The 22159-nt window shown below is 37.1% G+C and overlaps 1 protein-coding gene across 2 annotated transcripts in view; it reads left to right on the forward strand.

The window, feature by feature from the left end:
- Nucleotides 1–21593, forward strand: part of LNPK (lunapark, ER junction formation factor) — a 42887-nt gene extending 21294 nt beyond the window's left edge. For both annotated transcript variants that reach the window (XM_059476203.1, XM_059476204.1), the window contains exons 9-13: nucleotides 5295–5513; nucleotides 10534–10639; nucleotides 11341–11411; nucleotides 12707–12877; nucleotides 20203–21593. In XM_059476203.1, the coding sequence (XP_059332186.1) occupies nucleotides 5295–5513; nucleotides 10534–10639; nucleotides 11341–11411; nucleotides 12707–12877; nucleotides 20203–20399 (764 nt within the window). In that variant the 3' untranslated portion in view covers nucleotides 20400–21593. The remainder of the gene's footprint in view (nucleotides 1–5294; nucleotides 5514–10533; nucleotides 10640–11340; nucleotides 11412–12706; nucleotides 12878–20202) is intronic.
- The last annotated feature ends 566 nt before the right edge of the window (nucleotides 21594–22159 follow it).

Consider the following 22159-nt stretch of genomic DNA (forward strand, 5'->3'; position numbering starts at 1 on the left):
CCTGTGCTGTGTTGTGTTGGTGGTGTCTTGACTGTTAATAGAAGGGCTGGGAGGGAGAGATTCTGGGAGAATTAGAGTTGTTTCTGAGAGCCAGTCACTGTAGGCTGTGGTCTGTGTTAATAGGTGTGGTATGAACAGATATGTGAAAAACAGTTGTGGCTGAGGAGTTTGCCCACACTATCTGTGCTTAGAACTTTTTATTTAGAGCTAGCTGTAAATTGGTCTCATGACCTTGGTGGAAGGAATCTTTCAGTACAGTTACATTTGCAGAGAGTGCTCTCTGAGACTGTCATGGTGTGAACCAGTAACCTCTAAGTGGGGACACAACTGAGAAAATGTACAATTCTCTTTCAAACAGATTCAACTTTTTGGGGTGCATGGACATTCTTGCTTGATCCTGAATAAAAGTGTAGTTTAACTTTCAAAGGGTTTTGGAAAATAAATTTTGTAAATTGTCATGGCTTATGGTAGGATTTTATGATCTTAAAGGTCTTTTCCAACCTAAGTGATTCTATGAGTCAATGCAAATTTGCTCATATGCAGCACAAATTTATTTTAATTTGTTTGATCTGTTCTCTAACACATTAAATTTGGAATTGGTGCAACTTTTTGTCCCCATTTAAGTAGTTAGTCAGACTATTGTGGTTTGGAGGTGCGTTATAGTTCAAGAGGGACAAGCTGTGCTTGCCTTTGGCTTGTGAAACTATGGGGACTTAATTTCCAAATAAAATTTACTTACCAAATAATTCTTCCTATATGCAGTAATTATTTCAATTTTTAGCTATCAAAAAACCTACTAGCTTATGGCTGTTCACACTAAATATCTGCCAAAAATGAATATTAGCTTCTGTTCTGTGCAGTATATAACTTACTGTAACTAGATGACACCTTTATGTGGTTGTAGTATAATTTGGTGTATGTAGTATGTGGTAGAGTTAGAGTGGTTTGGAATAATAAAATACCTGTTAATAAGTTAACATTAAAGCTTCCCTGATCTTCTCTTTGCTTGCTTTGGGTACAAGCTAGCCAAGCAACAGAGCTCATTTTCTTGCTCTGTAATGGAGTCTTTTTGAAAAGATGATAAATGGTAACTGATACATAATCAAGTTGGACAATGTTGTGTATGAGGCAGCTGATGAAAGGTTAGTTTGTTTGTATGGCTTTTACTTACTGGTTGAAATGAGTAAGCTTGCACATCATACTAATTGGTCCAAAGGTTTAATCAGTATTGCATAATAGTTGATTCTTAGAAAAACAACTGGTAGCAGCCCAATTTTCCTGTGTGTTTAGCACTTCTTGCAGTTTTTGTGATTTTGACATGCACTGCTGAAATAGGTAATGGTATTTTAACAGATTATTTAGGTTGATCTTGTGTTTGGTATAAAAACATCACAAAATCCAGAAGGAAAGGAATTTGAAAATTTAAATGCAATTGTATCTGTTCAGTAATGTTTTTTGAGGAGTACAGTCAATGTATATATATACTTTAGTACTTTGGCCATAGAGAAAAATAGGGTAAATATATATTTTCAGTGAAATATTCATCAGCAGTATCCTGTTGTTGGTACCTGCTCTTTTCATTTTAATATGACTGTTTGCAGGGGTGTATTGTAAATGAGATCACTCTGTGACCTGAATTAAAAATAATGCAATAAAAGATGGTTGCAGGCTGTGGGATGGATATAGGCATGAGGAGGAAGGAAGAAAATGCTTGGTTGGTCTTCAATACTAAAGCCAACAAGTTATGTAAACTGTATATTGACCTGCAGTGTAGTGTAGCTCTATGAAAATAATATATTATTCTCTACAAAAATCAAGGTGTTTTGAAGGGAGGAAAAAATAAAATAGTTAGGCGTGTAAACATGAAACATGTCACTGCCTCACCACTGCAGTAGTGTAATAGTCTTTAAGAGCTCATACTGAATCATGAGTTGAGTAGATACCTCTTAAGTAATGTGTCTGCTTATGTCTGAAGTGTCCAATGCTGGTAACTGCAGAATTTGAACTGTAGTGTGTTTGGAGAATAAAGTTTTATTTTTAAGATATTCATCTGTCTTCATGCTGTTGACTTTTGGATAGACAAATATCATTACTGAAGAAAATCCTTGGAAAATGTCAAAACTTCATTAAAACTACATCAGCAGTAGCTGTAAATTGTGTTAGTGTTGAGGTCAGTGGACATGTTTCTTAGCTAAGTTGTGCAACTTGGAATTATGGAAATCAAGAACTTTGCACAAGGGTCATTTTTAATACATTGCATGCTAAGGCAATTTGAGAAGTATATAGATAATATTCAGTTACTTCAGAAGAGTATTAAGGCTGTTATTGTGGAAATGGAGGTGCAGAGCAGGAATTAGGGGAGTTCATGGGTAAAGGGTCTGTATGTGATACTAAAATGATGAGACAGGGCTGTAGTCTCCTTGTCCATTTATGGATCCTGGGGATGGTATCAGAAATGTCAGCATCAGAAATTCAGGTTTGTGTGTTGTCACTGAATAACATCTGCAGCCACTCTATGAAGGGCAATACTGGGATGGACGGGCTGTTGGTTGTGCCAAGAAGAGCATTTCTCACTTTCTCATAATGCAGATTCTGGTGACTTCTCTTACTTGGGGAGCAGCAGAGGGTTGGCAAATTCTCTTAAGTATGAATCACAGAATAGAATGAAAGCCAAGTGAACTTCTAAGTGAAGAGGGGGAAAAAGGCATTGTAAATAACCCAATATTTTGTGGAAACTAGCAATGAGTCTTGCATTCTTAACTCTGTAATGAAACTAAAACTACTGAAGCATATCTCTCTAATACTTACTGTAAAGTACTGGTTCAGCATCTTTATAGGAACAAAAATATGGGGAAAGAGTCATTAAAGTAGCAGTATCTTTTTAATTCAAAGTAGTTTAAAGAAGTCTTGCCAAAAATGACCCTTCAGAAGGAACAGGCAAAAGGGGCAAAGCTCTTGCAGGCGGCATGGAAATTGCTTAGAAATAATGTATTATGGGCTCAGAATAAATGTGAACATAGCCATGACCTATTGAAACAGACTCAGTACTCTTAAACAATCAATATGCTTAAACCACATGATCTAGAAAGACAGCCTTCAAAATGTGAAAGTAACATCCATATGTAGAGTTTACAGTAATGGTCTTGAACATTTTTCTATGTGAAACAATAATAAAGAGGGTTTTATAATGAAAAAAGAATGGACTAAGATGTCCTTACAGATGTTTAAAATGATCTTGGAACAAGTGGAATTAGGCTTTATATTTATCACTCATTTTTTGTTCATATGTGGACCTGAGAAGACTTGAGAAATTGCATGCCTTTTAGCTTAATTTTTGAAACTAACACATGACTGGAAACTATAACGCACACTTGACTATAAATAATAGGTTTTAATCAGTATTTTGTATTTGGAGATGGGCCATGCGTGTTGGTCAGATGACATAGAGAGAATGCAGTTATCCTAGTGTAGTAAGACTCGAAAGGTTACTGCTTATGGCTCTCACAAAAAGATCTTGAAGAATGTGAATGGGGAGGTTCATCATAAATGAATTCTTACTTCATATAAAACTCTCAATACAGGAGCAGTTTTCAAACCAGAAGCCAGTCACTAAGGAAGTGCTGATAGAATTTCTGCAACTACCTCACCATTTAATCTCAGTTGCCAGATTCTGAGCAGCTGAAATAGTGAGGGGGCAAGCACACTTGTTAAAATCAAGTTAAAATGCAGAACCTTCAGACTCATTGACTGGTGTAATTTTGCCGATGAAGTTGTGTGAAGTAATGCAGCCATGCACATGATGTAGCAGGGGAAAAGTAGTGATTTGTTCTGCTTTGTAGAAAACTTATCTAGATGGATTTTTAGTAAGACTGTAGTTTTTAAACTTGTAGTTTTTAAAGTAGCAATTCCAAAGAATTTTTGTGGTTGTGTATTAACCCTATTTATATGTACAGATAAGTAGTCAAGACCATAACCTATGCATGTAGCAACTTTCATGGCCCTGGATTGGCTGTATTCCCACAGAACCGTTACATTTGGCCTAGTGCTTCAGAGATAGCAGCTCTTTCTTATCTGCTGCCAGCTGACATAGCATGCTCACCTCCTCTACCCACAGCAGGAGCTTAGCATGCTGGAATTTTACTTTTGGGAACAGGGATCATTCCTTCAGACTCAGCACACCCATCTTCAGTGGCTGGTAGCCAGTGGACCTGGAAACTTGCTGCTAAGCATTTAAACTCTTCCAACATGTCACAAAGTCAGCAGATAAAATCTCTCTAATCTTGAGACTTGTGGAAGTGATTTTAAAGTCCAAATGTAGTGTTAAATTCCATTTGTTGTGGAAGAAGACATGTAAGCTGTTTCGAAGTGGCACAGTGCTTTACACTAACTGTGGGGTATTACAGCTTTAGGTGTGGGTGTTATTGGGGTTTCCCTGTAGAGACTAACCTGCTACTTGTTAACCATGTAAATAACAGCAGACTTTAAGTAATGGTTACATTTTTGTTTCATTTGTTGCAATAGCGTGTGAACCTCAGGCTTGCATGACTAGTACAGAATTCAAACCATGGTATGTTACTCTGGTGATATTTGGCTTCATGTAAGAACAACTGAGGAAAAATATTAAGTTTTTCATGATTGTGATTTAACAGTAGTGGTGTGAGAAGAGGTAAAAGCAGGGTCGTGTTCTGGCAGAGCCCATTCTTGCTTTGTGAGAATCCATGCAGGTGGTTTGATAATGGGGTTACTGAAACAGGTCAGTGAAACTATATCACCAAAATGAAGCATTTCCTTCTGGTTTTAGAATGGTTTCCTTTATCCAATCTGTTTTTTTTTTTTTTTTTTTTTTCATAACTCTGGGCATGTAACCTGAGCATATTAGATACTGAATAAATAGTTTTGGTCCCATAGAAAGCTAAGTACTTGAAAGCATTTTTAAGCCATTGAGTAAAAAGTGTTCAATTCTATACATTGTGGTTTGAGTCTAGCTGTTTGTATGTCCAATGTTCTGCCTTAGCAGATACTTTGTGATTCTGTTTTCTAATTTCCTTCTAGAGGAATTTTGCCTGAAGTATTTAACAGTTATGGTAATTGAAATACAGTATTCTATCTGGTATTTACTTCTGTGTGGTATTTACTTCTATGAGCTTAATGCTCAGCTGATGATGTTTAGTTTTAGACCCTCCTGATTTTGTTTGATTCTGTAATTTGCTAATTGGTATAACAATATTAATGCACTTTTACTAATATCTTGCTTATGCTAGATATTAAATTCAGTATGTACGTATTCTTGTCAGAAATTCGTCAGAGGACTGCAGCTCAGAGAAATGCTTCTACACCCCCACCTGCAACTCCTAAACAAGGCTCTCCCAAGTCCCCTGTTCCAGCATCTCCTACCCTGCAGAGAGAGGGCCCAGCTGTGAGCGGGCTCCCAGAAAGAGCTGCTGTGCCATCCTTGCAATCCAACGTTTTACCACGGCGCCCTGGATCCCCTGCTACTTCAGTGCCTGGAATGGGTAAACACAGCACTTAATGTTATTTACAGTTTATATTGTTTTCTCTGGTTACCAATAAAAGAGGCCATTTTCAGACAGTATGGAAATGGCATTTCATTTGGAAATAGCAGAGCAGTTATCTGATTAAGCAGGAGTTCCATATTCAATTAGCCATAACTCTTTACAGCTGGCACCTTGTGATGCTGAAACCTATTGCCTGAGCTCATTTAACTGTTATGGCTTCTTTGTTTAAATGGCAATAAAACTTTGCAGTATTCTGTAGTCAACAATATAGCATACCTTTTTATGTTCTTAGTTTAGAAGAGCTCTATGCTTATATAAATCAGGTGCAGAGGAGAACACTTTCAGAATACATTCATGCTTCTCACTAAACCCTGCACATATTTTTTTAAACATGGATCTTGACATTTATTTAAATTTTTACTCTAGAAGGTATAGTCATGCAGCCTATACTCCTAGATTAAAGTGTGGAATACCAAATACAACAGAAAAGTTGTCTGTGTTGTAGCTGAATACTAAAAGGCATTCTTATTTTAGTACAAGAGTCCAAGGTTTAGCAACAGGTTGAAATCTGGTAGGAATGAGTAGTCCTTAAAATTTGGTTTCATAGTCTGAAAATGTTTTTCCCTTGATTTCCTATTTGGTGTTCAGTTGGGATGGGCTTTTAATAAATAGAATATGAACTAAATTGCATTGGAAGGATTGCAGAATTTGAGAGTTCTGGGTGGGCAGCACCGTTCTCATTTTCCTTGAGGGTGGTAAAGCTGTGTGTGGGTTTGTGCCAGGCCTTTCATTCTGTGTGGGATGTTTGACAAGTTGGATCACAAGGCAAGAAAGGAGATAAAATGCTGTCTTGAAAATAGAAAGGGCACAACTTGCCAAGAATCTCATGAGCACCAGTTTAACGTGGAGTTGTCCTTTGCTCTATGTACAGGGATCAAGAATTTATTTCTCTGCCCTACGTTCCTGATTTTTACTTGAAACTACTTAAGTCTTACTGTTGTCCTTCCTTACTAACTTCCATGATACAATCAAAAAGCAGAGCTGTAGATAATATATTGACACCTGCTCTCTAAGCTCCTGGGAAGCTGAATGTTAAAATGCCTTTTCCTGTTGTTTAGTGTTGTGGAATAAAGTTGTCATGGAAAGTTGTGATCTCCCTTCTCTGTAGATTCCATTCAGCCTTATTTGATGTTAGTAATTCTTTACCTGTGTTATGAAGCTGATAAATTTGTTTTTATCCCTGAAGTGAACTGTAAAGTCAAGTTATTAGTAAGTCTTGATTATCTTGAAGTACCAGAAATAAGCTTCTTGCACCAGGAAATTGGTCATTTGGTTGCAAATCACATTTACTGATATCTGATTACCAAAAATTCCATAATGAGTTTAAAATTGCATGCTCCTTTTTAAGGAAGCTGACTGTAGAATAAAGTATTAGTTGTTTAATAGCTTTATTCTTAGGGGATGATTCAGGCACATTGAATAAGCTGGATGAAATTCAGCCTTTACTGCATAAATATTTTAGAGGAAGAAGGAAAATCAAGTAACTGACTTCTTTGAAAGGACAGTTGCCAATATTTGTGATTTAAAATTTTTAATGTAGTGTTTGTGATAATGCCTTACAGGCACTTTTTCCCCCACTAAATATCTGGAATTTTGACTTAACATTTTACTTTGCCATAGATAACAGTGGGAGCCCCTGCAATAGTTAGTTAATGTGGAAGGTCTCTCTTTTCTTGAATTTCTCCATACCTTCGAGGCATATAAGATCTCAGTCATGTAGCTGTAGTGAAAAGTTCATAAATTCAGTATCTATAAGAATAATATGGCATCTGAGTTTATGCTTGGCCTGCAACAAAATATGAATGGCCTTAATTATCTCTATTTTACAGAAGATTAATAATTAATTTTCGTTATACTATATTTTGTAGGGGAGAATCAATTTAACCTGTATTACCACAGAGCTCCCATATGTTTGAAAATTAATAACCAGCAGGTAGTTGAGAGTTTGCCAAGCTTTGCAAAAGTGACCAGTCTTTCTACAATGATTGCTTTTGATGTTTGTATTAATTACTGGTGTCCATAACAGCATGAGAACCAAGATGGTTGGTTTGAGTTATTAGTAGGCAGGTAATTGAAGTTGTTGATGGAATGTGTTGTGATGTTTCATTCTACTTTATTTAATTTTTGCTTTGGTTATTGACTTTTAGAAACTTCATATATTGGTGATTTACAAGTTATATGAAAAGTTGGCCTTCTGAATAAAGGCCTAAGTTAATATTTGAGTGTAAACTGGGTATTCATAAAATTATTCTAGGGCTTTAATTTTATTGCAGTATCAGCCCTTTTTTTGATGGAAGTATTGGATCTTTCAGGTTTTTGTAAAGCTCTAGGAAATGAATTTTGCCTGACCTCCACTTTGGACAGCTTTAGCAGAATGCAATTTATATTGCACTGAATTTATTCCATCTTGCTGCTGGGACAGTTTTCTTGGTCTAGGTTCCCACTTGTGGACAGAATACAGGGATAACTTGTAAATGCATTCACTGATTCTTATCTCCTGAATTTATTTTCTCTTCTTTGTGAAAGTACAGCGTATTTTAAAAACATTTGTGTTGAGTATGGATTTTTTTTGTACTTAAGTGATGGGCTGTAAATTGCAGTATTATGTGAATGAGTTTTCTTGTTCTCCTAAAGATTAGGATCTCTTCATTCTGGTGGCCAGTGACAGGGCCCAAACAAGTGGCACAAAGCTGAGCTGGGGATGTTTAGGTTGGTATCAGGGAAAAGTTTTTCACCCAGAGCCCTGGCATGGGCTCCCAGGTAAGTTATCACAGCACCAAGCCTGACAGAGTTCAAGAAGTGTTAGGACTGTGCTCTCAGGTACATGATGTGATTTTTGGGGTGTCCTGTGCCGGGCCAGGAATTGGCCTCAACGATCGAGATGGGTCCCTTCCTACTCGGCATATTCTGTGAGTTCTCTGCTTAGGAGGTACATGTTCTATGTTAATGCTTATCTACGTGCTGGAAGCTAGGACTGTGCATGTCCTGATCCTGTCCCTGGCTAAGTTGCTATAAAAAAATGAAATCTAAACAATCCTGAAAAGCTTGAAGTCAACTGTTTTTAACACATTATCTTTCAATTAAATGTCCTTCTGAATTAATTCAACGTACTAAAAGACTATACTCTCCTAGTTGTCCTTTGGATTTTTAAAAAATCCTATTTTGCATTTTTAGGCAGTGTGTTTTTCTGTTTTACGTTTGTATATTGAGACAGTGATTTTAGTTTGTGTTACCCTTTAGCTTCCTCTTTGTTTATTGGTCATACCTGAAGAACACTGGAAACACACAACAAATCGAAAAGAGAAGTCTTGGCTGACTTCTGTAGTCACAAAAGGCTGTCTTTTAAGCCATGATGTTTCTCTATTTGTTTTTACTGGATAGAATGAGAAGAGTTATAAGCCAGAACTCTTCTCAGAGAAAACCCTGGTTTCTTTTTGCACCTTCAGTATTTAATTTCCATGAATTTCATAAACTTAGTTCATACGGGTCTTCAGGTTGCCATATTCTCATTTCAGGATGAAACCTGCTAATACTCACTGATTTCTTTTTTTTGTCTAACCTTCTTAGCTATCTTGAGCTTGCATAGGACTTTTACTTTTTAAAATTTACTTTTTAAAAGTAATTTTGTCAATGGTTTAAACCAAATCTTATTTGTAAGGGGTCACAATTTTGTCTTGGAGTGGCTTGAAGCTGAACCATATTGTCCCAGTTGGAGAGTTCTGAAAGACTGGTTCATTGTCCTACTCAAACATTGTTTAGTTGGTTTTGTGGACTTTGAATGTAATTCATAAAGGTCTTATGGGAATAGGTTTTTAGTGTTCCCTTCTCTTCCCCCAAGTGCTGCATTATCTTACACTTAGGACTGTTTGTTGGAAGTACTGTAACATAATACTTCCTGTGCTTAAATGTGAAATGTTTCCTCTCCATACTTGGTTACTTGAATGATTGCATTGGAATGGCTCAGGCTGGAGTTTCTCACATTAGGCCTGACTTATTCTGTTTTAAGGCTGCAAGAGAAAGGAGACATAAAAACTCAAAGCTATAGAAATGGAAATTGGTAGTTTGCAGTGGTCTTGTACAATGGACTAGATGTTCTAAAACTTTGTGGAAAGAGAAACTTGTGCTAATGTTCTGGTTTAACTGCTGTTTGTAGGGGTGAAAAAGAATCAACCATGGCTCTTACCTGCTCTTTAAGGAGTTTTATTTTGATAGTAGTTTGTTAAATACATGGGAGAAATAGTATCTTTATGGTGGCCTTCTGGCTTCTTTGATTAAGCATAAATCTGAAAGCATCCAGCTTGTCATTAAATGTGGGATTACCAACATGACAAACAGCTGGACAGGTTTAATGTATAGGCTCAATGCACACTGAGAGTATGCTCATGTGGTATAGTAATTACACAGAAACCAGGGGATATTTCTGTGGTGACATCTTCATAAAACCATAGAATGGTTTGGATTTTAAGGGATCTTAAAGATAATCTCTTTGAAACCACCATGCCATGGACAGGACACCTTCTAGCACACCAGGTTGCATGATCTCTAGTTCTTCTACTGTTTCCATTGATTTTGGCAGATTTATTGGTGTAAACTACAAGGGCAAATTTGCAGAGTTGAGTGTACATGAAGATACCTTAGTTAATTTTTTCTTTCTTAAAAAGCCTCTTTTTGTTAACAATTGAATACTATTGATACGTGAAGTTTGTTAAAAATTATAAATTTAATTACATGTCCAAGGTATAAAAATGGAGTGATTTAATAAAATTATAAGCTAAAGGAGCAGCAGAAGAATTTTGAGCTATTGTGGGTAGAAGAATCTTACCGCTTTCTGAGTGGAGTAAGAAATATATCCGTGTATATTAAATTGATGTAATTATTTTGTAACACTAGCACACACAATAAAATATAATACGTATTTATACAGTGGAAAATAATTTTGATATAATTTATGTTCTAGGTCTTCATCCTCCAGGCCCCCCTTTGGCAAGACCTGTTCTTCCTCGAGAAAGGGGAGTTGTGGATAGAGTTATTGAATATTTGGTTGGTGATGGTCCTCAGAACAGGTAAATGTTCTTTAAGAAATACCTAAGCACTTAGGGGAAAGGAAGCTTCTTAACCTTTTTGTTTGAGCCATGTCAGGGTTAAAAGAGTTGTGAGTGAACTTGTCCAAAATTTTCATAATTGAGAAATGGCTCTTTCTTAATGCTTCACTTGAAATATCTTTGCAGGGAAGCTGGTAATATTTGGGCAAACCTAACCTCTGTTCTGAGTAATATTAGCTGTGTGATACAAAGAAAGAGCTGTGCTCAAGTGGGTGAATGGCTTATGTTTTGAACTAAAAAAAGAGAAAACATTTGCCTCAGCACTTTAGCTTTATATCTGTTATAAACGTCTTTCAGGTTGCCTTCAGAATTCTCCAAACATATCTGAACTTAACATGTTTACTATGGTTACTTTTCATATTAACTGTATTCTAATGAAATAAAGGCTTAATTTGGATGTTATTTTCTGACACTGATGATACTAAAAATATGTTGAACTGTAGTTAAAAGTGTAGCTGAGACTATTTCACTGTGATTAAAGCAACTTCACAAAGTATTATTTAATCTACAGATTTAGTTTGCTTTCAAGGTTAATAATTTCATTGTGGAAATGACTTTTTGGAAGAAAAGGTCTAAGATATTAGCCAATATGTGAGGTAAAATCTCCCTTAAGCATGCTATTGCTTCAAGGTATGTTACTATATATTGTTCATGTTTTCTAGGTATGCCCTTATATGTCAGCAGTGTTTTTCTCACAATGGTATGGCTTTGAAGGAGGAGTTTGAATACATAGGTAAGAGCTAATCTTTTTTTAGACTGTATTACTTGGCTAATGTTTCATAACAAACATGCATCATACTTCATTTTGGCTGCAACTGAGTACTTACCTGACATTGTGAAGTACCACTTCATGTGGGAACATTTTTTGTTAACTTATTACTCTGTTTTTTAAAATTTACTTCAAGGCTTGGAGAAGTACTTTATTGCAACCTTCAGGTCATGGATTTTATGTGTAGAAAACTATTCAGTAGAAATAAGCTTCCTCCAATACATCCCTGAACGTTGCTACTGGCTATGAATGGTTCTCAGAAGGGTTTTATGTTGAGAAACTATCTGACATTAAAGTGTGCCTCTTTTACCAGAACTTTAAACTAAATTTTCCTTTGGCAAGAAGATCTTGGGGACGTATTGGAAAAGAGTGGGAACAAGCCCTAGGGGCCTATATGTGAATTTATGGCTGACAATAACTTAAGACAGACACAGCTCTTTATTGAACACAGATGTTGTATATTGCCTGCTTTCTACCACAAGTGTAAGCCTGATACTTAAGAAACTAGGATTCCTAGATAAATCTTCTATTTCATTTTGTTTTGTTTACTTTTATGCGTAAATATACTGCATTGTAACAATAACCTAAATGTTTCCTATGAAACCAAAGATAAGTAGTCTATATGTTACCTTAGTTCTTATGAGTTCACAATTCAACTGTACCAGAAACTGCCACTTCCCCCCTTGTCTTGATGAGAGTGGGGGAGGACAAAAAGAGTTATTTAAAGTATTAAATGATATCCAGTACTTCTGCAAAACAAAACTGCTTTTTCTTAATTAAGCACCACTGGAGCAGAATGCTCCTCAGAAAGCAGAGTGAAACATACCCTATGGAATTCCTAACATCTCCTAACACTTCCTAACATCAGAGTGTGAGGAAAGTGGTGTCTTAAGGGTAGGGGAAAAATAATCTGCCAACTTAATTTTTTTGTAGGAAAGAATAGAACAACACCATGTGGCAACATCTGGCACTACCAAATTGCATTATTTTGTTCATTGTGGTTGAATCTTTCGCAGTGTTGGGCAGTACTCAGTTCAGCAGAGCTGAAAGCAAGCAGGTTTCTGAAAACCAACTGTCTGCTGAATTTAAAAAAGGACTTATGTAGAACAACTTATGTAAATTTGGTGGAGGTGCTGTCTGGTACTCATAGTCAGTTAACTGGTTTTAGTATTTTAAACCATCAGAATATAGTGTAGGAATAAAGGTGAAATGTGAAGCTAATTAGTGAGGCTGCTTACTGGGTGTGCTTTGTGGTGTAGCATTTAGATGTGCCTACTGCTTCTTCCTGAATCCTGCAAGAAAAACTAGACCTCGAGCTCCACGACTTCCAGACTTCAGTTTTGAAAAAAGGCCAACTACAGAATTGCGATCTGAAACGGAGCCTCTAGAACCCAGAGAAAGAAGGCCCCAGGAGACTGAACAGGCAAAAGGTAAGTACTGATCTCATGAAGTCTGCTCTTTTCCAAATGTCTAATGAAATTCACTGTCATCTAGCTCTCTATTGAGCTAAGTTTTCTGGTAAGAATGACAACAGCTGAAGTACTCAAACACTGCTCCAAACAGGGTTCCTGGTGAGGTGATCAGTGACCAAAGTCTGTCAGTGTTAAAGGCATTTGGTCAATGCCCTTAACATGCTTTAGCTTTTGATCAACCCTCAGTTAGGTAGGCAGTTGATCTAGATGATTGTTGTTGGTCCATTCTAATTGAAATAGTACAGTTTATTCTGATTTCATAACAAGTGCAGTTTGTATTTTTTTTTCAGTTCTTGTCTCTGGTCCTAGCTTAGGTTGTTGATAGTAGTGTCTTCTTTCCTGTACCCTAAAGTGTCTTCATATTTGTCATTATTTTGTGCAAATGATGGCATAACAATTTTTTTCACTCTAGTGTTATTGACAAACGGATAGAAAAGGCTGTAAATTACAGAAATAGTTAAGGAGGGAGCATGTCCCAAAGTAGTTAACTTTCACTGTGTTTGGCAGATCATTTGATTGAGGTGTGTTGGAATTTCTGCCTTTGTTCCTTTTGCTCTTTTCCTCAGGGCAGGAAAATCTAGTAAAACTGCCTTGTTTAATTTCAGGTAGTTCAAAGACAAATTGTCAATTTTAATTTAACATAGTTCCTTTTGAGACGTTTTATAGTCTACAGATACAGTAGGCATCTGGTGTACAGCCAACAGGAAGATGCAGTGTTTTAAAAGACTCCAGAAATCATAATTTCAGACCAGAGGATCTCCAGTTAGATGTACTGTTGAGTGCTTGATGGGACTTTGTTAGTTTAAGCAGGGGTCCTGGAGGAAAACTAACAGATAGTGTGCAGCCCTGAGGTTCAGACTGGAAACACCCATCTGTGGGAAACTGTCAGAGTGTAATAGAGTGCTTCTGCTTGATAATTTTTAACAGGGAGTGCAAAATAACATTGGGTGTTACTTTCTGGCATGAGAAGGCTACACAAAACCAGTAGGGAAGTCATATTTAGTGGTGGCAGTCTCTGGGTATGGCCTCATGAGGGTGCATTGTAGTGAAAACTTGCTTTCTTTTCCTGTACCATAGGGCACTCTTACCTCAGTAAAAGTGCTGTTACTGGCATGAAAGTAAGCCTGAAATCAAATGGATGAAACGGAGACAATGAAAATATCTCATTTGCCCTTAAATTCTGGTGCTATTTTTTTAGCAAGGGGAGGGTAGCTTCTACTTTTGAACTTAGAAGATTCTTACAGAAAAAGGCATACTTTGTTACTGGGATCTTTAAACGTGCTTGTTTTCTTCTGTCTGACTCAAGTAGAGAGGTCCTTCAAGAGGGCTATTCAGCTCTTGGAGGCATGTGCCTCACGGGTTTTTAAATATTATCCATTACTGCAGGTTTTTAGAGAGAGATAAGGAGATGTGCTTGCTAATTAATCTGGTATTATCATTGAAAGAAATTATTATGAACCTATGCCTATAAAGGTCTGAGCTGCTGAGTCTGTCTACAGTTGTTGTAAAGAATGTAAAATCTGAAGAATTACTGTGAAATAGCAATTAACCAGTTCAGATGTAGGAATGAAAACTGTGAGATAAGTTGCTTTTTAGGGAAGCAGAATTTTATCAAACATTTCATCAGAAAAATAGGATGGATTTATTGCAGTAAATATGATTTTTACCAATTTACCTTTAACAATGAAAATTACTTGTTTTTTTTTTTTTTTCTGATGTGGTCTTCTATTAATGTGTTGCTTTATTTAAAAACAGCAGGAAAAGAAACTGCTGTGAGCTTCATTGTCCAATTGTCTTTTTCTGATAGGAAGTAGATGGTAAGATTTTGCTCAAGAAGTGTAAGAAGTAAGTGAGTGGTATACAGACTTTTGGTTTTCAATGTTAAATAGCAGATATTTTCTGAATATTTATTCTCCAAGATGACACAAACCATTCTGTTTTGATAATTACTAAGCAGCCAGAAATAGAGTATATCTTAGTACTTTACATAGCTCTGAGAAATGTTGTGTTGATTTAGAGAAGGCCAGTGCCTGCCTGTGACTTGTCACAAAGGAATCTCTTCTCAATGAGAAAATATTTTCACTAAATCACTTTTTCCACTGGAACTGTAATGTGGAACATAACTGCTTACATGCAGTTGGGGTTTATTAATAAATGAACACATTCCTTGACTGTATGTTTTAAGGTATGAAACTGTCATTAAGGTACAGCTCTGGGGAAGGTTTTTGTTCACCACAGTAAAATAGCTGCTGTCATAGCAAGAATAGAGAATATATCTTCACTTACAGATGTAGACAAACATTAACATCAGGAAACCAACTTCACCACAATGCTGGCAACACAGGGGACTACAACTCTTATCTGTAATTCATTTATACCATAGCTGTGTAGCTCAAGGAAATGACAAAATAATGTGATCAAGAAATGCTATAAATATTTTTTACCAGTCAGCTACTTTAGCTAAAGGGTAGAGCATGAAGCTGAATCTTTTTTCCAGTTGTGTGCTCCTGTAGTGACAGGCATGTTACATGCAACTCCTGTGGATAAGAGATCTGAAGAAGAAGCTTATGGAGAGTGCCATTGGCACTGAACTTGGGAATTTTGTTTTAAACCTCTGGAAAATGGAGTCATCAGCTGTCAGTCTGGTGCAGATTACTGGCACAAGCATCATGCGACCTTATTCAGCAGATTAATTTAGGAAATTTAAGTACCAGAGTGAAGCAATAAACTTCAGCTCTTTTCTTACCTTTCCCATAAATGGCTTGATTTTGATCCCCTCCTCCTCCCATCAAAGGCTACTTGGTTCTCTCATGTACTTATCTTAAATGTATCAATGTTTGGATCATATTGAAAGAGCCAACAGGAAACGCTTTTAGCCTCTGGATTAATTTTGTCTTGCCTTTATTTAGTACTGTTATGCTGTTTTTGGTTCAGGTTTAGCATTTCACAGTATTTTGAAAAAAAATTAACTGCATGAGTCTTTTGTGTTGAATGTCTGGTGCTGATATTTAGAGGTCTTCATTAGATGAAGATTTGAACTTCAGACTTCCCCACAGTGGTGAAACACTTCATGGACTACTTTATGTGATGTCTCTAGATTTGTATGGAATTCCTTGGTCATCTTGCTCAAATATTTTTATGATTACTTAATACTGTCACTTGTAAGGATTCTTGGAATACAGCAACTGCTAGTATGTTTGAAAGGGTTTCTGTTATAAAGGCAGGTGCAGAAACTTTGCTTGTTCAACTGAAGGGGTCACAATAATGATCTGTGCCAGAAATAATGACATTTCAAGTGTGTGCTCATCGTGAGTTCTACCATAAATGGAGCTTGGCTTTGGGCAAGTGTTGCAGAAACCTTTTCTAGCAATAAAACTGATGGAAGACAAAGGACTAATATGTCTAGAACTCGATTTCTCAAGCAGACTTAAATCAGCTCGCCTTGACTTTAATAACTTGTAAACAAATTCTTTTGATTTAAAAATGTATTATGTTTCCAGTCAACCATAGTTCAGTTTTGCTGAACAACATAAGTTGCCTTTTTGGTAGGATGTATTCTCTGACTTGTTTCAAAGGCTTCACAATAGCTTTCTGTGACACCACAGCCACTAACAGATTACTGTGAGACATGTGTTCTTTAAAAGTGCTCAGATATGTAGCACTATGTAGAAATCTATCTTAAAGGGGAGCTGTAGTAGTGAAGAATACTTGTCCCAAAGCTGCTTGAAAGCACAAGCAGCTTTATTTTAGAGCTCTTACACTATTTTTATGAATTCCCACTTAATAGGCATTTTCTAGTTAATTTAATAGTGATTCAGTATTATGATTTCACTGGTTACTCATTGAAATACTCTCTGCAACAAGAGCAAGGGTGGCTGACTTCTTACAGTGTGATGTGCATGTGCTTTCTGAGTACTAAGCACTAAGCAGGAGTGTTGGGAGGAAAAGCTGCTGTAGCCAGAAGCAGGTTTTTAAGGTTGCATTGTTGCAGCTCTTAAATATGCAGCAAGTGTAGGGCTGTGTTTGCTGTTAAGATCATGTGGGTGAAGCTACATTCTGTGGTTAAATGATTAAGTATTCCTCATCAAGAACACTTAAATTTTCTTTTGTCATCTTTTAAAGTTTATTGTCAGAACTTTCACTTGTTGGCTGCTGCTCTTACAAAGATTTTATTCATGCACTATTTAAATCAGGTTGACTTTAGGCAAGCTTTCCAGTAATTGGTGTATTTAAAATGGAATCACTATATATTTTTAATGAGACTGATCATGTTTGTGGTTGGAGTTAGCATCACTTATTCTGAATGCCCTGGCTGCTCATTTAAGGGACCTACTCTTTAGTTTCTTGTAACTTTCTCAGATTGCATTATAAGACCAAAATTTTTCATGCAAATTTGTATTACTATAAATTCTGTAGAGTTTCAAGAGTTTCAATTAGTTTGCCCAAGAACGTACTGAAAGGAAAACTCATACAATACCTGACAATTTTTGTTTAAATAAGCAGTGTCTCCATACCTTTTAGTAGAATATAAAAATGAGAGCACTGTCGTGTTCTTTTGATTATAGTTAGAATATGCATTTCTTCAGGTTTTCTCCTTTCCATTAGAAGCTTTGCTGATAGCTGTGATTGTCCCTGAATTTGACATCAAAGATGTTATAAATGCTTAGCATCCTTCTGATCAGACTGAGCAAACAATCTCTTTACTTTTTTTGACTCAAGCCTGAAGACCAGCAATAAAGGAATGTAACTCAAGTGTGGAGGGATTGGAGCAGGAAAATGCACAAACTTATTCATAGAATTCGAGGCAGAAGAAAAAATGCAGAGATGAGACAGAAAGAAAACTGACAGTTGGGAGATAAAGATTGAGTACAGACAGAGATGGGATCAAGATGGAAATTAAGGAGCAGGAGAAGAGAGTGGGATGGCTTGGAAAATAACTGGGAACATTAATTTGCTTGGGCAGAAATAGGAGGGTTGAAAAATTTTGTAAGAAGAAGCCAGGGCAGGTGTTTAGCAGCCTGTGGTTGAGACAGCAGGGAAAGAATCAGGAGGTGAGTCAGCTACAGACTTGCTAAAATGAAAGATCCAGTCTGAGAAAACGATGGAGAAGCTGGGCTGCTCTGAGCAGTCTGAAATGAAGCCTGGAACTAGCTAGGTCAAGGTTTGTGTGGAAAGAGAGGTCTTCAGTTCTTGGTGACAGATGGCTTTTGTACAAGGTCTGCTGGAGAGGGGTGTGCAACAGCTCTTCTTCTCAGTCATGGGCCAAGAAGCCAGAGCAATAGTTCTAAAACTTTCAGCTCTGCTTGAATTCTGTATCAACCTGAGACAGTCTGATTACTTTCAGACTTCTACCCTACATGTTCTGATCAACATGAACATGTGGCATATGACTGACACTTGTTTTCCTGAGAAGTTGGTATTGGGACCAGTGCTACTTGATGTCTTTGTCAGGAACATGGACAGTGGGCTTAGCACACTTCAGCAGATTTGCTGATGATGCTGAGCTGTGTGGTGCAGGCAGGGATTCCATCCAAAAGGACCTTGAGAGGCTGGGGAGATGGGATTGTGAACCTCGTGAAGTTCAACAAGGCCATGTCTAAGGTCCTGTATCTGGATCAAGGCAATCCCAAGCTCAAGTACAGGCTGAGCAGAGAATGGAGAGCAGCCCTGAGGAGAAGGATGCGAGGGTGTTGGTTGGCAAGAATCTCAGCATGACCTGGCAATGTGTGATTGCAGCCCAGAAAGCCAACCGTGTCCTGCCATTGTATTTGGCATCACATATGTTTAATTTTTTTCCCTTTCTCTTCATTATTAGGCTATTCTGATTTTAACCTAGGGGTTTAACTTTTACTGTTATTCTCCTTCCCATCCCACCAGGGTGGCAGGAGGGTGGGTGGGGAGTAAGCAAGTGTCCGGTCTGCAACCCAGTTGCAGGCTGGGTTAAACCACAACAGGCCCCTGGCGTAAGAAGGACATTCTCCTTTTGGAGCAAGTCTGGAGGAGGGCCACAAACAGGGTCAGAGGGCTGGAGCACCTGTCCTGTGATGACAGGCTGAGAGGGTTGGAGCTGTGCAGCCTGGAGAAGAGAAGGCTTTGGGGAGACCTTAGAGCGCCTTCCAGGATCTAGAGGGGCCTCAAGAAAGCTGGAGAGGGGCATGATCCAAGGGCATGTAGTGATAGGACAAGGCAGAAGGGATAGGAACTGAAAGAGTAGCTTTAGATGAGGTATTGGGAAGGAATTTTTCACTTGGAAGAGGGATGAGACCCTGTAACAGGCTGCCCAGAGAAGCTGTGGCTGCCCCATCCCTGGAAGGATGGGGCTTTGAGCAACTTGGTCTAGGGGAAGGTTGGAATCAGATTGATCTTTAAGGCTGCTTCTAACCCAAACCACTCTATGGAATTAGAAACATTTGATAATGCTAACATTTTTGAGCTGTAACTTTCAATTTTGCACACTGTTCCCCTTCACAGTATGTATTAGTACTGCACAGTACTGAGTAATACTGGTCAATAAATCAACTGCCATCAGCAATACCATTCTACAGTGCCTTTGTGTCATTTAGTGCAACACTACATTCAGTTTTTCAGTGCTTATGCTTATTTCAAAATATGACTCTTACTTTTCTTATGCTACTGAAGTCTTGCTGGGAAGCTAGAATATACTTCTTTAGAGGCAGTACTTAGAATAAATGTTTTTGATTTAAAAAATATGCTGGTTATCAAAGAAATTCCCACCCTAGATGAAGAGTAAGTATACTCACTCCTGTGCAACCATCCTATGCTAGCCCAGGGAAGACAGAATATGCAATAATTTTCATTTGCTGGTTTGATATATTTGGTTTTTTTCCCCCTGATTATCAGACTCCTTAAGTTTAAAGTAATTTCAATCAAGAAGAATGTTTTAGTTTGTGTACAGATTGAACTATTATAAAAAAAAAAGTTCAACAGCTGGTGAAATACATTAGCAAAGACAAAGAAACTGAATTTAGTTTTTTTAACATCTCACTTTAGTAAACAAGTTTAGAAGGCTTCTATTGAGGATGAACATATGCAAGTAATACCTTAGTGACAGCTAAGCTCTTTTCCATAGTATTCTTTCCCTTAAATTTTAATTGTTTTACATGTGGCCATCTTAGAAAAACCAAAGCTTTTATGGCTTGAGTATGTCATGCAGTTACTAGTCAAAACCTGTATGCAATTGCAGAATGTTTAATTTCTTTTTAATAATATTAGCTGCCTCTTAATTTCTGCAAATGGCTATTTTGTCATTTTTCTTTTCACAGAATCTGAAGATGATGGGGCCCAGCTCGTTGAGACAAATGACACAGATGATAAAGCACCAAGTTCTGAGCATCTAAATGATAAGCTAGCTGAAGAAGTCGAAAAAGAAGAAGCAGAAAACATTTCAACAACTGAAGAGGCTATTTCAGAGTATACTTCAGCTGAACAAAGTGAAGAATCTTTAATAAAAGCAGAATAAAATACTCAAGTGCCTTCTCTAGCTAGTTTTTAGCTTTGTTCATGCCTGTTGTTACTATTCAGGTGAGCTTTTTTTAATGGTACAACTTAAAAATCTTGCTTGGGCTTAAACTGCCTCAACTGCCACAGTGTGTCAAAGCTACGTGTAGAGTGGGTATTGTAAATTCAGCATGTCTCTTTAAGTTAACACATAGAATGTGTAGTTGGTTGAAGTCTAACAGTTGTAGCCCTTGTTCAGTTTGCATATTTAAAAACTTCAAAGTACAAACTTGCTAAGGGTGACTTACAATTTGACATCTCTTTAACTGTCACACATTAAGAGCAATTACTGATGGCAATTGACCTACTAGGTTTGGTCTAGTGAACTTAAGATGCTTTTTAATGCTGCCCTGTTCAAATGGATTGAGTACACGTTTAATACACAGATGTTTACAAGCTACAGTGTCATCCAACATTTGACTTAAGCATATGGAAGTGTCAATGCAGTGGTGTTAATATTATTCATTGTCTAACTTCTTGACAGAATTCAGTTAAATGGCACTTGGATAAATGGCATCTCCTTTGGTGTTTGCGTTGCAGATGAACCAGAGGCACCTACATGCAAAACTGTTTTGTGTTTACATGAAATATAAGAAGTCTCTGCACTTGATTGTACTTGAATACAAAGCACTATTTATACCTGTACTATAATGACAAGATATAAGTGAATTTTGTGCCTTTGTGTATTTTGTTAAAGGAAAATAAAGACATCTAGCAGCAATACTTGCTTTGTGATTCCTAAAACTGAGTAGAATTAATGTTCTGCTGTATGCAGCTAATCTACAGTTACTTTGTGCAAGTTCAGAAGGAATGTGCCACCTTAAAAGGAGCATGTCTATTTGTAGCTGAGGTGGCTTTGACAGGATAGAAATAGACCCTGATGAAAAGGGGAAGTGCATGTGCATTTGCCAAAAGGCTTTTCTAACTGTACCTAGAGATAGTTGATGCTATTTAATGTTACAGTTGCAATGAATATTTGCTGCTGGATTACTGAAAATGTAATTTTTTAAATTGCATTGCTTTTTAAGATAAGAACATTTGTTACACATTTCCTGTTAAATGTAACAGCTGGGATCCTGGATTGGAAGTTTTCTGGTGTCTGTGAGGTACCTAAGTCAATCAGATTTTTTTAGAAATAAATGCTGAACATATGTGACTTGGTCGATTTAACAATATTTTCGATAAAAGTTTTATTTTGTACAGCGTTGTGTACCTCGCTACAGGGAGAGGCAAATTTCAAAACCATTTTTAATCCAATGTCTTGGTTCCAAAGAGACATGGTTTTTACCCTGTAAAGATAATAAAACCCCTCAATCTTAGTAGTTTGAGAGTCCTCTACAAGAAAAGCATGTTTCTCAATGTGACCTTAGTATCCATGTCTTTATACAAGACATAATTATTACATGAACAACAGCAATTAATTTTCTTTCTCAACTGCATGCTTTATGTTCTGATTCTTTGGGGATAGTTTAGAAGCTCAGCCTCTCATCAGTCAGAAGCAAGTGTGGTCTGTGCTTAGATTAAGGAAGAATTTTTTTCTGTTTCACTATATTAATTACAGTTAATATTTTATTTAGCAGTTTTAATAGACAGAATGTAGGCATGTAATTAAAGGAGTACTCATAGGTGTTTGTCTCTATTTACACGAACAATTAGCAAATAGACATTTTATGTGTGACTGTCTTAGTTGGGAATACAAAGAAAACAGTCCCTTTTCAGCAG

This window comes from Ammospiza nelsoni, chromosome 7 (assembly GCF_027579445.1).
Source record: "Ammospiza nelsoni isolate bAmmNel1 chromosome 7, bAmmNel1.pri, whole genome shotgun sequence".
Classification (NCBI taxonomy): Eukaryota; Metazoa; Chordata; class Aves; order Passeriformes; family Passerellidae; genus Ammospiza; species Ammospiza nelsoni.